Raw genomic sequence first — 17,903 nt, 5'->3', positions numbered from 1 at the left:
TTCTATTTATTTTTATATTATTTTATTTTTGTTTTGTTTTTGTATTTTATTGCATTGCTTTTTGTTTTATTTGTTTTGTTTTTATTCTATGCATTGCATTTATGTATTTTATTGCATTGCTTTGCAATTGCAATTAATTTTATTTTGCATTTTTTTAATGTGAATTTATTATCACTCAGAAAATGTAGGCCTACATTTATGTATTTATGCATTTATTTATATTTTTTAATATAATTTATTTTTTTTTAATTTATGATTAAACACATAAGACATTTTCACCTTCAAACTGTTGCTTCCAGCTAAAATCCATAACGCATAAATTTGATACTAATCCATAATAACGCTTCCTCCAGTGAAAAAGTGCATCTCATGTTGTCTCTCACATCAAAATCCAGCCACATATTTGTTTAGAGCTGTTTTGGCTTGTAAACGCTGCTTGATCTGTGCAGATTTCTCTCCTGATTCAGACCAGAACACTTTTTCACTGGAGGAAGCGTTATTATGGATTATGGACTCTATGTATTTTAGTTAAAAACTTCTTAATACTGGATTAGTTTCAGCTTTTGTCTTCTCCAGATGTTAACTGATGGACTGGAGTGCTGTGGATGTTTTTATCAGCTGTTTGGACTCTCATTCTGACGGCACCCATTCACTGCAGAGCATCCATTGCTGAGACACTGATGCAGAGACACATTTCTACAAACCTGATGAAGAAACACACTCATCCTAAACTTGGATCGTCTGAGGGTGAGCACATTTTCAGTGAATTTTTATTTTTGGATGAACTGTTGCTTTAATGGCGCTCTGTATCTGAGCTCAGAGTAATAAATCTGCCCTCCGGCTGCTGTTTGAGTTTGTCTTTGGTCTGTCCAAACACAGCTGATGCAGTGGTGTGTCCCGGCCGGTTCGGGGCAGTGTTATGATCTGCCCTTCTCCACCCTCGGGGGTTTAGACTGATCAATAATCACTTGGACAGCCGGGTCACACGATGACCTCACATTCCCTCACAGACGGCCAAACACCGCAGCACAAAGACTCGCGACCGAATTAATATTTCATGAGACTTCAGCATGTGTTCAGAAAGAGATGTTGAGAGATCCAGAGTTTGCACAGTGTTTGTTATCAGAATCAAGATTACATTCGTCTGGCCAGATAGAAAACCAAACAAACGTAGCTTAACAACCACCAAAACAAACACTCGTCTGGTTGACATGGTTTACACAGATCAAACCACACAATCGCTCAAATATATTAAGTTACCTTTACCTGCGCTTACATGAGTGACGTGTTTTAGCAACAAAACAACTCTGGCATCATGTGTTTTGCATACTGTATTACAGTATTTCACACTGTTTTAGGAGTTCAGTTTTAACCATTGTGATTGTTGGTACACTCATAAATATTTAGGCCTAAATTTAGGATTTATGTATTTGAATTGTATATAAAATTTCCATGCATTTAGATTACATTTACATTTAGTCATTTTATCCAAAGCGACTTACAAATGAGGACAATTGAAGCAATGGATTAGACTGTTTTAACAAACTAATACACTTAATGTGATGCATATTTGTCAGTCAAAAATTAATTTCTGTAATAAACTGAATATTTTTTAAATGCACAATAACCAGGTTTATATATTTAGCATCAATAAATGGTTTCATTTGCATGTATTTTAATTATTTGAATATTGTTAGTTCCACAGCTAGTCATATTTTAACCATGTTTATACTTTTGAACTGAATAAATTGTATTTGTTTTTCACACTGATGAGATTTATTATTATTATTATTATTATTAGTGTGCATTATTTATTTATTCATTTTAGAGTACAGAAATCTGACCTGTTTTATTTATAATGACTGACAATATGAATATTATGTAATCCAAATGGATGGATTTTTTTTTTTTTTTACTTTTTTTTTTTTAATGACAAATTTTATTAATCCATTTGTATTGATAAATATTCTGTAAATAAATACAAAAACCTTAAATTTAATTGAGGGTAAAAAAAAGAAATGTTTAGCAAATATTCAATTTTGGGTGAACTTCATCAACTCGGTCTGTTTTCAAAAAAGATTTTCATGCTAAAATCTTAAATAGTCACAAGTGGGTTTTACTGATGTATTTCACATCATAGAATAAACATGTAAATATCTTGAGCTTTATTTCAGGTATTGAACCAAAAACCCATTGACTTCAGGACGATGGAACTGGAAGTGCTAAAATGCAACTTGTTTCTTGGCCTACAAATATACATAATCTATTACAGACAAACTCATTCATAAAGTTTCTTACTCGTGAGAAAATATGTCCTGCAAAATTTCACATGACACTTACATGACTTTAACACACACACACAGTGCAGTACTATACTATCATTACATTTGTCTTATGATGGGAAATGAAAGTGACGTTTATCTACAGACTGATTTGTATAACATCTACAACAAAAACTCTGCTATATAGAAAAACCCAGTTGTGGAGTTGGTTTCCTAAGTATAACGGATACTGTGGTAGTTTTTTCCGGTGAAGTGAAATCACCAGCTCTCATGCAGTCTTTTTGTTAGAGTTAAACATCATATGATGAATTCACAGCAGAAGAAACCACAAACACTACAGCTGTGGGAATTTCCCATCCACGTGTGTGAATACAGCACAGCAGGGCCGGACCAAAACAAACGCTCTGATTGGCCGCAAGTCACATGATTGACAGTCTTAAAGGCACATGTGCAGAATCTTCCTGAATGATACAACACAGTATGCCAGGAATGCATATATTCTCAGAAAATGTGTAGTGCTCGATGTGCAGTTCATCTACAATATCTTTCTAAGATCTACTGAACTTATAGTAAAACTAAGCCTTGCACTTTGTGCATTAGATTATGAATGGAGGATATAAAAGCCTCTGTCAGTAAAGTAATTAACTGGGCCATTTGTGAAAAGCGCATGACAATAGAGCCGCACACAAAAGCACAGCAGGACGGCGATTGTGAACTCAGTCTTACAATGACATCAATTAAGTGTGTATTTTAACGCTGTTTCTATAAAACAACACCTTCGTGTCAGGTGTTAAGCAATGTTCCAATTCATGAGTAAATTAACTTGCTAATCTGCTTTACTGGACTACTTTCCCAAAGAAAACCATAACTGCTTGCATTTCAGTGATGTCTGTATATGTCTAAAGAAGAGAATATTATCAATGCTTAATAATGTATTGTTGAATATTTCAGCATTAAATTCTGAAATTAGATATTTTTGCATTATTACACTAAAATTGATCTCACATAATAAATCCTTTACACTCAAATTACTTTTTCCTGTACTTCTATTTATTTTTATATTATTTTATTTTTGTTGTATTTTTATTTATTTATTTTTTGTTACGTATCGGTGCAATAAATTAATTAATTAATTTCAGGGTGGAAAAAGAAAAAAAAAAGAAATAATAATATTAATAATAAAAGAAAAAGTACAAATGGGGGAAAAAAAACAGTTAACTGATCACTGTCATTAATTATGATAAAGACTGGCAAGCTGTACATTTATCCCTTGTTTATACTATTCTATTTTATTTTTATTTTTATTTATTTTATTTTTTTGTTAAGTAAATAAATAAAGGAAAAAAACAACAACAATAATAATAATAACAATACTAAAAAGAAAAGAAAAAATCAGTTACCCTGATCACTGCTATGAATTATTTTTTTATGATAAAAGACTGGCATATTTATACTATTTAATTTTATTTTGTATTTTGTTATCATTTATTTATTTATTTATTAATACAAAGACAATACAGATTAATTATCTTGTCACTGTGATTTTCTTGTGCCTTATTCATCTAAAATTGCTTTTGTATTGATATTTTGGCAATGTTGTGTGTAAAACAATCATGTCATTAGAGCCTCTTCATTAAAGTGCGCCTGTCCCTTTTAGAGGGTGTGTGTGCGTGTGTGTATGTGTGTGCGCGTGACGTCAGCGCGGGGGGCGGAGCCTCGCCGCTGGAACGCGAGAGCGCGCTCGACGCAGACAGAATGAAGCGAGCCGATGAGGGACGCGCAGCGGACGAGCGAGCTGCTGATATTTCTGCACTTCACGCGGTTGTTTTTTACTTAAACATTTCTATTGAGCTGGAAAAGAGACAAAGACAAAGGTAAGACGCGTTTACTCATCATGTAGTTCGTCAAAAGCTGGTCCGGTGAGGGAAATACTACGGTATTTGTTGTGTTATTGGTTAGTCTGATTAAATGCAGTCTTGTGTTTTGTTGTTGGATGTATTTGTGTAGACACTCGTGTTTATTGAGAATATTTATTGCGAGTTATCATATAAAGTGTATACTATATAAACAAAACTTCGTTTAGCTATAAATAAAATCAGTGAAGCTGTTGTTGTTGTTGTATAAACCGGCACTTTGGCGGTGTTTCAAATCCTAGTGAGCTGCCTACATAGACAGCAGCGTGTTTGGCCGCGTACAGCTCTACAGTCAGCTCGCTAAGTTTTGCTACTTCTGATTTTAACACACAGCCTTTGCGGACCAAAACTGCTGCTGTCTAGGAAGACACACACAGTAGGATTGAGACACAGCCCTGTAGTTATCATCATAGTACATTTAGAAGATCACATCTCAAATCTGATTTGTGTTAATAACGACAGTCTAAAGTGCTGAAGACAAGTGTGTTATAAATACTTTATTATGCCTGTCAGTGTGTTTTATTGGTATCCCATGTCATTTCTGATGTCTAACTAATAGACTTTGTGATAAGATAACCGTGTCATATTGGCATAATGGTGTTGTTGAACTACTGTAATGTCATTAAGATATGGAGATGAGAACTTTAATAACACGAGAACAATAAATGTGGATGATGATGATGATGGAAAGATAAAGAACTGAGCGTCTAAACACTGGTTATAGTCACTCACTTCTCATTTCTATTGGACTTTGTTTTCATCAAGATGTCATGCAGTTATTGAAGCAGGACAGTTTGTAGCCAAGCTGTGCTGGATAGTGTGCGAGGTGTTTTCAGGCTGTGTGTGTGTGTGTGTGTGTGTGTGTGTGTGTGTGTGTGTGTGTGTGTGTTTCCTCACTGGGTCAGTAGTGCTACAGAAGCTCTATGGGAGGCGTCAGTCACCGACTAACAAATCACTCCACCACCACTGCCGCTGTTACACGACTTAAAGTCGAAGTTTACTTGCCAGGTTTGATTGCTCTTATGAAAATGTGTCTTAAATACACCATGCAGTACACTACAGAGAAAACACAGCATGCAAAACAATAGCAGCATAAATCCACCTGGTTAATCCTGTATTGAAAACACTCAGTAACTAAAAGTGCTATAACTAAAAAGAATAATAATACTTTTTTTTTTTTATAGTATTTAGAATTTATTTTCCATATATTAGCATTTTTCTGACTATGTATTTATTCATTTATTTATGCATGCATTTATTTACGCATTTATGCATGCATGTATTTGTTTTATGCATGCATTTGTTTATGCATTTATGCATGCATTTATTTCTTTTTGCATGCATTGGGTAATTGTTATATTTATACCATGGTGTTTACATTATTGAAGAGCATATTAGAGCATTTTATCATGTCCAGAAGTGCATGGTGGATTTAATTAGTGGTTGTAGATGTGAAACTGTGGTTTGTTGTTGAGAGTCTCTTGTGGGTTAGTTTTGGTAACGTTGTTGGAGTTGTTTTTTTGAAGACGTCAGATGTAGTTGAGTTAGCAGGGTGATTTTGGACTGATTTCACGCTGCGCTCATGAATGGACTGTCGTTTGTGTGTGTGTGTGTGTGTGTGTGTGTGCAGCGGTAGAGGGAGCTGCTTGTTGCTCTGCTTTTTGCAGCGTCATTTTTACACTCATTGAGGAAATCAGATGCGATAGTTTGCGGTGTGACATGTGTTTCTGTACTTTTACACACACACACACACACACACGACAGGACGTTCACACGCACCTCTGAGCGCCACACTTGCGACGAATGAGATACTGTGTGGCCTGAGAGAATGCTGACTGTTACTCATAAGTGACATGAAGGGTTCATTGGTAACCTTTTTTTGAAGAGATTTTGAAGAGCTTACCAGGAGAGTTCGACAAAGAAGATTGCACTAGGTTGCTAACTGACTGAAGCTCACAAAGAAAGTAAATAGGAAACTGTTTGCATAAACCATGAAGCCTCTTTTTAGGACCATTTATTTTTTTCTTTTATTTTCTTTTTTGCATTTATAATTTTTAAAATGAAAATTGAAGCAGAGTTGACAAAGTTGCCATTACCATAATGCAAAATATTTAGTTTTAATTATTGTAATATAATTTAAAATGAAAATTGGCAATAAATTCAGTAAAAATGGCATGATGTAAAAAATAATGTATAATTAAGAAAAAAAAATAGTGTGTGTGTATTTAATCTATAATACATTTTATTTATATATATATATATATATATATATATATATATATATATATATATATATATATATATATATATATATATATATATTAGCATAAATTAAATTCAGTTGGAATGTCTGATTGAAATAAAAAAATTTATATATAAATAAAAATAGTAGGCTACTGACAATATAAAAACTTTAAATATTAAATGTTATATTTATATATATATATATATATATATATATATATATATATATATATATATATATATATATATATATATATATATATATATATATATATAATAAATAAATAAAAATATATATTTTTTATATACAAATATTTTTCACATTACAATAGGCTACTGACAATTGGTGATATAAAGGTATGTATTATATTCACTCTGAAAATAATAACAAAACATCTTAATGGTGCTAAAAATAATAATAATTTAAATGATGATGATAATATTTTTTTCTCTTTTGATTTGGGGAGAAATGGAGTTCTTTGGGGCTGTTTTGATTTTTCTACAGTGTTCATGACATTCGCCCATCTGTATGTTGTTAAAGTGAACAGAATATGGAAGAACATAATGGTGTTTGAGCACCAGTGAGGTGAAACATAAGTGTTTATAATAATACAGTGATCTGCGGCTTTGTGTATTTTCAGTATGCCACCCTAATGTGGCTTTAACACTGACTGGACAAACATTATGAGCTCCTGACTCTCAGAGCCGTTGTTTTTCACCGACCCCGAAGCTTCACCGCAGAACATGGAAAGTGTAGGCGAGACGGTTACTGTCTTTGCCTCGCCAAACCTCGTCCAGATTAAATATAGCAAACCAGTCGTCTAACCGCAGCCGAGCGTGTGGTTTCATCGCTGCTATTTATCTAAATCAGTTCGGCCAGTGACCACAAGAGACACTAATCTTTAGTCTAATTATCCCACTGTTAACGGGTGGCTGGTTGGGCTGAAACACCCCGTTATTACTCTGAGATGTCATTTGTGTAAGTACTTGTGAGTTTGAGTGTGTAAGAGCAAGTATTCACACATCTTGTGTGTGGTTGACCGAAATGGGTTTTTCATTGGCTGATGCTCTTAACGACGGGTTTTACTTCAGATTTTACATTGAACATCGAGTGTTGACATACAAGAGTCCAGCAGTATTTATATCACCATGAACTGCATAATCCCAACAAAATGCAAAATTATTACCGTGAAGAAAGATCAGCACCAGAAGTTTTACTCATGAATCTGTATTTAATGTCTCGCAGGTTTTGAAACTGGATTATGAACTGGGTGAAACTCACAAAGAAAGACCTGGGTCGACAGAAAGAAATAGACAATTATATTTTGCATCAACAATGAAACTTATTTTTAGGACCAATTTTCTTTTTTCATTTTTTTTTTTTCATTATGCTTTTTTAAAAATGACAATTTAAGCATATTTTCCCCTAAAAATTCTCATTACCGTAATGCAAAAAAATCCCACATTCAGTAATTGAAAATAAAAATTAGCAAAAATAAAATGTATAAATGCATAAATGTATAAATACCTTTTAAAATTAATATGTATATGTGTGTGTGTAATATATAATGTATATAATGAATATAATATAAAATGTAAATAATTACAAATTAAAAATATAAATGTTTTTTTTTTTCATTTTATGTTACAGTATATATTATATTTAATATTTACTGTAAAATTTTAATAATTACAAATTAAATTTAAATTTGTATATATTTATGTATAAAATATTTATATATATAATTTATGCAAAATAAGAAATAAAATTGTAATAATTACAAATTCAAAAATACATTTGTATATATTTATGTATAAAAATATTTGTGTGTGTGTGTGTATATATATATATATATACCCGATTAGTAACTACAGTTCATTGAGTCTGTGTTGTTGTTTTGTTTTTGTCTGCTCTTGTTCAGGTGAGGAGTTCGGCTGATGGATGAGGATGAGGATGATGTGCACAGGAAGGGTCTACAGCGCTGGCCTTCCTCCCACATTCAGATAAAGCAGACCGAGACAACAGGGAGAACCCCTCTATTACCCAACGGCATGCTGCCCTGCCGAGTGCATGTGGAGCCCAGACGCCTTCTCTACGGTAAGCCACAACATCCCTGTATATTCCTGACCTCAGCGGCCTCATTACCTGTGCGTGTAACCAGTCGCTTTGCAATGCAACCCACGCCAGCGTTCACATGCACTCACACAATGCATCTCTTATTTGATCAGATGTAGAAGCAGTGCTGATGGAAAGTCAGTAAAGCGTGACGCTTGCAACACCAAACACAAGGGTTCGATTCCAGTGAGCTGAACTATTGTACCTTGAAGACACTGAGTGGATTTGGATAAAAGCATCTGCCAAATGCATAAACATAAATGTAAACAAAGATCCAGAATCTAGGTTCCCTTTATACAGGGCAATAGTGACGCTTCTTTGGTTTTCCAATTCATTTCAGAGACTTGAACCAAACAACCAGCTCTGATACTTTATACTTCTAATACTTTAATTAGTGTTGTAGTCAAGACCACCTAAACCGAGACCAAGAGAGGACTGAGTATCTGTGCGGGCGAGATCAAGACAAGACCAAGACCTTCAAAAAATGGTCTTAAGACCAAGGCCGGTCTTGAGTACAACAACAAAATTTAATACTTCAAGTTTGATAAAATATTTAAAGATATATAATTATGACGTATAATTGAATATTATAAGTTGAAATCACACTGACATCTGAAAAAAATAAATAAATAAATGCAAAAAGTGCAATATTCAACTTTTATTTAAAAAACAGCATATTTTATACTTTTAATATTTCTATACTTCGTTTATGAATTTTTATTATTTTTTTAAATTGTATGTCTTAATCATATATTAGTTGAAATCACGCTGACTTCTGAAAAAAAAATCAAATGCAAAAAGTGCAATAAGTTAAACTTATTTAAAAAAGCTGCATATTTTATACTTTTAATATTTCTATACTTCGTTTATAACATTTATTTATATATATATATATATATATTGTATGTCTTAATTATATGTTGAAATCGCACTGACTTCTGGAAAAACAAAATCAAATGCAAAAAGTGCAACATTAAACTTTTATTTAAAAAAACAGCATATTTTATACTTTTAATATTTCTATACTTCAAGTTTATAAAACATATTTTAAAAATTGCATAAGTCTTAATAATATATAAATTATGTAAAGTGCACATATTGTAATTGATCAATCTCAGAGCTTTGATGTAAAGCAAAAATAGTATATGGCATATACACTGTACTGTCCACTTATCAACCTCAGAGCTCATTAGATTAGTTTTATGTCTGATTGCAAAACAATCTATTTCTTTTTATAGAAAATGGGTGATTTTTTTTTTTTTTTGCATGTGGCGAATCTTCAAAAAGCGCTTTGTTAATGTTCCTAGACGCTGCAGCTTCCTGTTTGACTTCTGTGAACATCTACGTCATGACTCATGGCTCTCACCACAGAGGCCTTCTCTCTCTCTCTCTGCTGTTTATTTTTACACGTCTCTGGTTCTTTAGCACTTGTGCCAAATCGTAGAGAAATCTTTGAGGAAGGCGGTTGAAAGATACTTTCAGCACTTTAACACGATGAAAACACAGCCAAGACTGAGCTCGGTCCTCTTGTCTTTGAGATGCTGTGATGATATGGAGATGTACAGCATTATGCGAGCTTGTGTTCTAAACAGACTAATCTTTTCATCAGGGAAGCACTCACTTGTTGGCAGTTATGAGGGAAGTTGATTGTCAGCATTGATTGTGATGATGATCTCGTGTAGTGTGATGTTGAGATCTTCGTGTTGTTTCTGGAGTCTGTTTAATGTTCAGAGTCATTGGCTTCCTGAAGACTGAAACACTGCTAGTGATGCACCAAAGTGCATTCTTACCGAAAACAAAATACAGTTTATTTAATAATCAATTACTTAATCAAATTTATTTAATGAACAACTGTAAACACTGTAAAAACAATGCAAAAAAAGTGCAATTTAGGGTTAAAAAACAGTAGCAGTGATTGCCAGAACATTACCATAAAAAAGAAAGGAAAAAAAACAAAAACATTTGCAGACTGAACTTAAATTAACGGTTTAAAAAAAATAAAATTCATTATTTTTGTTTTATGTTTATATACCTGTTTTTGATACTATATTTATTTTTACAAATTACTAAAGTCATTTTTTTTTTTTTAACAAATGACTTTTTTTGTAATTTTTAAAACAATTTTGTACTATTTTTTATTTTTACTAGAATATAAAAGGTGCATTGTGTCTCACACTCAAATACAAAACACCACCTCACATGACATAAAATAATGCAATAAACTTTCGTTTCACAACATTAAACCGTAATGTACATAACTGATAAGAAAATTGTAAATTTCAATAAAAATGTGCGCTGTCACAGAGAATTCTGTGAATGTCAACTTTACTTTACTTATATATATATATGCATGCATGTGTGTGTGTGTGTATTTTATGTTTTAATTTAGAAGATGACTTGTTTTGTTTTCTTACACTCCTAAAAATTGTACATTTAACAGTATTTTATACTCCACATGTATGAATGTTTGGTGCCACTGGAGGTTCAGAAACGAGACGTTTGGTGTTTAAGTTTATTGAATTAAGCAGAGTTTGTGCCTTATATCATCTGTGCTGATGTGTGTAATGCTGGTTTCTCTGAAGGTAACGCAGGACTGCTGCTGCTAGCGCCGCCCAGCCGCTCTCGGCCTCCTGACGCGGTTCTCCGGCAGAACCCGCGGGTGATGGATCCAGCGGAGAGCGTGGAGACCCTCATCGGGCAGAAGCTCCAGCTGATCGGAGATCAGTTCTATCAGGAGCACATGATGGTGAGTCTGGAGATCTGAGTGTGTTTTTGTGCTCTGGATCATAATCGCATTATGTCTTGCTTTAGCGCTCGTTTACACAAAAGTGTTTTCCGTGTGCCGTGTTTGTTTTGGCCGGACTGTTTCCTGACTCTAGTCTAGTTGTTTGACCCCAAAGACACCGGAGCGACCCCGCTCTCACTTCCTGTTTACTGCGCTCTTTTCCTCCTGTGTGTCTCCATAACACGCCTGTGTGTGTGTCAGTGCTATTTTACTATAATTAAGATACTATTATAATTTTTACTCGTATTTAGATTTTTTTTTTTTTAAATCTAAATATTTTTATTTTACAAATGTTGTATAATTTAAAAATATTTAACATGTTAGAAAAATATTACGTTTTTTTTAAATGTATAAAAAATTCAAATATAATTATTTTATATTTTTACATTTACATTTAATCGTTTAGCAGGCGCTTTTATCCAAATCAACTTACAAATGAGGAGAAGAATAGAAGCAATCAGACCAACGGAAGAGCAACAGTATACAAGTGACAAGTCTCAGTTAGTCTCGCACAGTACACATAGCAAGGTGTTTTGTTTTGTTTTGTTGTTTTTTAAAATAAATTAGACGAATAGGATCAAATAGGTAAGTGCTAGTACTAATTGGTCAGGTGCTGGCGAAAAGAGAGAAAAAAAAAAATTGTAATTGTGTGTGTGTGTGTTTTTTTTAAGACATTATGATAATTTGTATTATTATTTTCAATTGGATTTTATTTTTGTATTTTTAGTAGATTCCTTTTTATATATGTGTATGTATTTTTAATGATGTTTTATTTCAGATTTAATTTTAGTTAACTAATAATACTGGTTTGGGTCAGTGTTAGTTTAGTATTATTTATATACTATTAAATGTGAATTAGTGTTTATTTAAAAAATTTTTTTTTTTTTTAAATATATTTAAGAATTTTTTTAATGAGTTATATTTCAGTTTGTCAACTAATAACCCTGGTTTGTGTCAGTGTTATTATAGTTTTTATTAATGTTTTAAATTAGATTTTATTCTAATTTAGTTCTAGTAATCTTCTTATGTGCTTTTGTCATTTTTCAATATTAATAGTAACATTTAATTAATTAATTAATTTTTTATTTCCAGTTAGTAATTGTAGTGCATATAGGCAGCATTTTTAATTTTTATTTAGTGTAAAAAAAAAAAAAGTGTGACATGTTTTTCATCTATTATTTATGTTTTATTTAATTTATTTTAGCTTTATTTCAATTGCCAAAAACATTTTAGTAGTTTTAGTTAATGACAATAACCCTTGATTTTAATAACAGACTTGTTTTTGTCCATTAGGAATTGAATATATGGTGAAAGTGTATCTATATGAAGCTGGTTCACAAATAACAGGGTTGATTGTTAAATAGGAACATTATTTCAATGCTTTTTTCTTTGTGTACAGACCAAGAGCATGTATTAATCTGTTTTGATTTCATGTTGATGAGCTGCTAGTATTCAGAAGGTTATTCAAGATGAGTCAAAACACTCTCTGTGATTATTTTGATGCATCATTCCTGCTTTCTGTGTCTCACTCATTCATGCACACACACACACACACACACACACACACACACACAGTCTTGAACAGAAGTGCCTGTCTAGGTAAACACACTGGAGCGGGAGCCCCGGGGAGCAGCGGTGGTTAGGGAGACTCCAGCGAGACGCACCCGCAGGAGACACACAAATAAGAGGCTTGAGAAGCCACTACACACACACACACACACACACACACAGCTGATAGTGCAGTCCGTCTGCTGCCAGCAGTGATAATACGACAGTATTTCTGCGCCACATCTCCATTAACATGTCTGTGAGATGCATCTTAATCTGTGCCCTACTGGAGATTTTGGCTTTGTTTGCTTGCTTGTGCATCGAACTTCGTATGGATTGGTTGCATTGTGGGAAATGAGTTCCAGATGATATTTGGTGCTGGTTAGTTTATAGTTTGAAATCACATTAGATGTAGTGTTGAGGATGAAGACAGTCAGTGTTGTGTTTGTTTGTGGTTAGTGGATGATGTTGATGCTTCATGTGATTCCCAACACTGACCACCCAATGATTCAGATGCATTGAGACATCGAACCTGAACGTGACGCCAGTGAATAGAAACTATCCTGAAACATTTAACACACATTTAGAAAAGAGACTGCTGTGAGCATATTTTACTGTGACTGTATGTAGATTAATTTGTATCATTGTTTTAATTATTTAGAGAACATCATAACTAAAACCATTTGAAAATCTGTTACTTTAAGTAAAATAAACATTGACTGAAATAAAACATCAAAAATGTTAACTTTTTTAGGCATATACTTTAACATTTTTATTTAGTTTAACTTGACTTGTACTAAACTTGTACTAAAATACCTAAAACTAAAAATGAATAAAAACTATAAAGACAGTTAAAAAAAAAAAGTTATGAAAAGTACAAAAACATGCAACAAAATTACTAAAATGTAAAATAATAATTAAATTAAAATAAATAAACACTAATTCAAAAATAGTATTAAAAATATAATAGTATCACAATATTATACTCAGCTAAAAACATACTTGAAATAAGATAAATGTTAACTGAAATGAAATATAAAACAACTTTAACTTATTTCAGCTAGTTACCAAGACAACCTTTCTCATTTTCATTCAGTTGAACTTGATGTATTAAAATAACTAAAACTAAAATGGAAATAAACGCTAATTAAAGCTATATTGACATATTTAAATAAAAGAAAAACTAATAAAACACAACAAAATTCTCATTCAAACTATTATTAGAAAATATAATAGTATCTCAATATAATAGTTAACTAAAACTAAAGCCATAAAAAATTGAAAAACTTAAACTTATTTTATTTCAGCTAGTTGGCAAAGCAAATTTATATTAAAAAAGTAAAGATGAAAAAAAAAAACATAGACATATTTAAAAAAAAAAAAAAAAAAAAGACAAAACCAATATTGCTAAACCTTAAATTTAACTAAAATTAAAATTGAAAATATATAAAATTAAAAACTAATTGAAAATATTATTACAAATATAATAGTATCTCAATATTATAGTTAACTAAAACTAAAACCATAAAAAAATGTAAATAAATAAAAAATAATAAAATAAAAAATGTAAACATTTCATTTCAGCGAGTTGCCAAAGCAAATTAATAAAACCCATATAGACATATTGAAAAAAACCACTAAAATTAAAATGAAAACGGAAAATATAAAAATAAATACTAATTCAAAATAGTAATAAAAGCTATAATAGTATCTGAATGATACAGTTTACTCTGTGATTTGGAAATCAGTGTAGCGGGTTCACATCTAGATGTGGTGGTGTGTTGTGAAGCGCTCAGCTGTGTTTCCAGTGTTGATGTTGATCAGGAGACGCTCGTGTGCTGCGGATTGATTGTGTAACTTCATCTTCAGTGTCAGAGCAGGTAAAGCACCACGGGCTGCTGGCGTCTGCTCTCTTCTCTTGGCTTCTCTTACTCATTATCTCTTCTTTATTCTGTCTTTCTCTTTATCGTGTTGTCTCTCTTCAACCTTGATTTATTTCTCTTCTTCGTTGTGTAACTTCAGCTGGAGTTCAGCCTCAGTTGGCGCAGCTGTAGACGCTCCTGGTTATTTTAGGATTTCATGTTGCTAATTATGTTTTTTTCAGGCTGTAAAGCCTCTTTATGTGTTGAATAAGGTACAAGACGGCTTCGTTCCAAACCCTAGTGAGCCGCCGCGCGGTCTAAAGCAGTGAAACCTCTTAAGATGATGATTTTTAACGTTCAAAACAGATGCAGTCCATTCACAGCAAGACTCACAATTGATTCCAGTAAAGATTGATATAAATATGCTGCAAAAAACATAAATAAAACTCAATTTTATCAATTATAAATATATATATATATATATATATATATATATATATAAAATGTGTATAAAAATATTTATTTGTATATATAAAATATATATATATATATATATATATATATATATATATATATATATATATAAAAATATTTATATGTGTGTGTATATATATATATATATATATATATATATATATATATATGTATATGTATGTGTGTGTGTATGTGTGTGTGTGTGTGTATATATGTATGTGTATATATATATGTGTATGTGTATGTGTATATATGTATATATGTATTTTTATGTAAAAAAAAAAAATTCCAGCATCATTACGCTAGCCTTCAGGGTCACATGTTGTTTCAGAAATCATTCTAATATGCTGATTTTGTGTGTGTATATAAAATAAAAATTCTGTATAATTTGAAAATGTATAAATTTCCAGAAATACAATAAATTGTAAAAAAATGTAATTGTATAAAATAAAAAAGGTATATAATAACCTTATAAAAATGTATATCATTTTAAATAATACAATAATTTTATAATTTTAAATAATAAAAATATATAATTTAAAATAACTGTATATATTACATTTTCAAAAATTAAAAAATAATATTTTATGTAGTTTAAAATAAATTATACACATTTTCAAAAAATAAATAAAAATAATAATTGCATATGATAAAAAACTATATAATGAATTTTATATATACATATATATATATATATATATATATATATATATATATATATATATATATATATATATATATATATATATATATATATATATATATATATATATATATAATTTTACAATGTTAATATAATACATTTAAAAATAATAATTCTATGAGATGAAAAAATTGACATTTTAAAAAAAATTAGTAATTCTCAAAAAAAACTAAACAATTGTATATAATTAAAAAATTACAATAAATCCAAAAATAAAAAATAAAAGTTTATATATATAAAAAAAATTAATAAAATACACGTAATAGATAATAGATGTCATGTACTTTTATATATATATATATCTTACAATGTTAACTGAAAAGGCTGTCAAAAGGCTTTCACTGAAGTCTTCATTTCAAGTTTTCAGCCGTTTTCATCAGCACTCAGAGCTCAACCTGCAGTCGTGTGTCGGGCCCCGCGGTGCTGGTGTTTGGCTGCGGCCCCTCTTTCATCGCTGTCGCAGTTTAAACGATTGATGCAGATCCGTCGGGTTCAGATGAAGAGCCTTCAGAGGCTGCGATAGGAGCTGCTCTGCTGACAGCTAAATTACTGCTCGCTGAGGCCCTCGGGGGCCCGAGAGTTAGACGGGAGGTGACTGCTGTAGAGGAATCAGAGATTCATCAGTGCTGCTTCTGCTCATTGGAGTCGTTTGCGTACATCGGCGTTGTGGTCCTGTAGTCCGAGTGCAGAAATCAATCAAGTGCACATCTTTTTGAGATTATTTTTTATGAAGCTGAGTTTTTGTTCATCCAAGATTAGGATGAGTTTGTTTCTTCATCAGGTTTGTAGAAATGTGTCTCTGCATCAGTGTCTCAGCAATGGATGCTCTGCAGTGAATGGGTGCCGTCAGAATGAGAGTCTGATAAAAACATCCACAGCACTCCAGTCCATCAGTTAACATCTGGAGAAGACAAAAGCTGAAACAAATCCAGCATTAAGAAGTTTTTAACTAAAATACATAGAGTTCATAATCCATAATAACGCTTCCTCCAGTGAAAAAGTGTTCTGGTCTGAATCAGAAGAGAAATCTGCAGATCAAGCAGCGTTTACAAGCCAAAACAGCTCTAAACAAATATGTGACTGGATTTTGATGATAATTATAGATTATGGACTCTATGGTATTTTAGTTATAAACGTCTTAATGCTGGAAATTGTTTCAGCTTTTGTCTTCTCCAGATGTTAACTGATGGACTGGAGTGCTGTGGATTATTGTGATGTTTTTATCAGCTGTTTGGACTCTCATTCTGACGGCACCCATTCACTGCAGAGCATCCACTGCTGAGCAAGTAAAGAAGAAAAAAACTAATATAATAATATCGCGTGTGTGTGTGTGTGTGTGTCTCTGTACTTGTTTATGCTACATTGTGGGGGCCCCAAAAGGATAGTAAAACCTGAAATGTTTGACATTGTGGGCGCCGGCCTATGGTCCCCACGAGGGAATGAAAATATTAAAAATAGTAAATGATGTTTATCTGAAAGTGTAATAATGCAAACAGGTTTTCTGTAGGGGTAGGGTTGGGTTAGGGCATAGAAAATATCTTTGCTCAGTATAAAAGTAATAGAAGTCTATGGAAAGTCCCCACAATTCACAGAAACAAACGTGTGAGTGTGTGTGAGAGAGAGAGAAAGAGTGTGTGTGTGTGTGTGTGTGTGTGTGTGTGTGTGTGTGTGTGAGAGAGAAAGAGTGTGTGTGTGTGTTAACCATCGTTTCCTCTCTATTGTCACGAAGATAAAAACACATCAGTGTCAAAGCGTCTCACGAAGGTGTGTATTTATGCAGCTCTGCACAGATATGCGTGTGTTTACCAGAAATGCGATTGCGTTTGCCTGCTCCAGAGTAAAGGGGATGTGTTTTGATAAGACACGTTTCCTGTGAGACATTCGTCCGTCGCTCACTCGAGCTCACAGAAACACAGCAGCGTCTCAAACAATAACCCTCCAGAGAGCCGCTGCTGCTCCTGCCACAGGAAAATCAT

At 32.3% G+C, this 17,903-nt stretch overlaps 1 protein-coding gene across 3 annotated transcripts in view; it reads left to right on the top strand.

The window, feature by feature from the left end:
- The first annotated feature begins 4,021 nt into the window (after positions 1–4,021).
- Positions 4,022–17,903, top strand: part of bmf1 (BCL2 modifying factor 1) — a 25,638-nt gene continuing 11,756 nt past the window's right edge. Inside the window, exons 1-4 of one of the 3 annotated variants that reach the window (XM_058749877.1) lie at positions 4,022–4,156; positions 8,362–8,537; positions 11,138–11,301; positions 11,750–12,010. In XM_058749877.1, the coding sequence (XP_058605860.1) occupies positions 8,378–8,537; positions 11,138–11,301; positions 11,750–11,779 (354 nt within the window). In that variant the 5' untranslated portion in view covers positions 4,022–4,156; positions 8,362–8,377 and the 3' untranslated portion in view covers positions 11,780–12,010. Of the gene's footprint in view, positions 4,157–8,361; positions 8,538–11,137; positions 11,302–11,746; positions 12,011–17,903 lie in introns of those variants that run through there. The other 2 variants (XM_058749875.1, XM_058749874.1) reach the window with 2 other exon arrangements.

The sequence above is a fragment of the Onychostoma macrolepis genome, chromosome 17 (genome assembly GCF_012432095.1).
Source record: "Onychostoma macrolepis isolate SWU-2019 chromosome 17, ASM1243209v1, whole genome shotgun sequence".
In the NCBI taxonomy this organism is placed as follows: Eukaryota; Metazoa; Chordata; class Actinopteri; order Cypriniformes; family Cyprinidae; genus Onychostoma; species Onychostoma macrolepis.
This window is presented reverse-complemented; position numbering and strand designations above follow the sequence as displayed.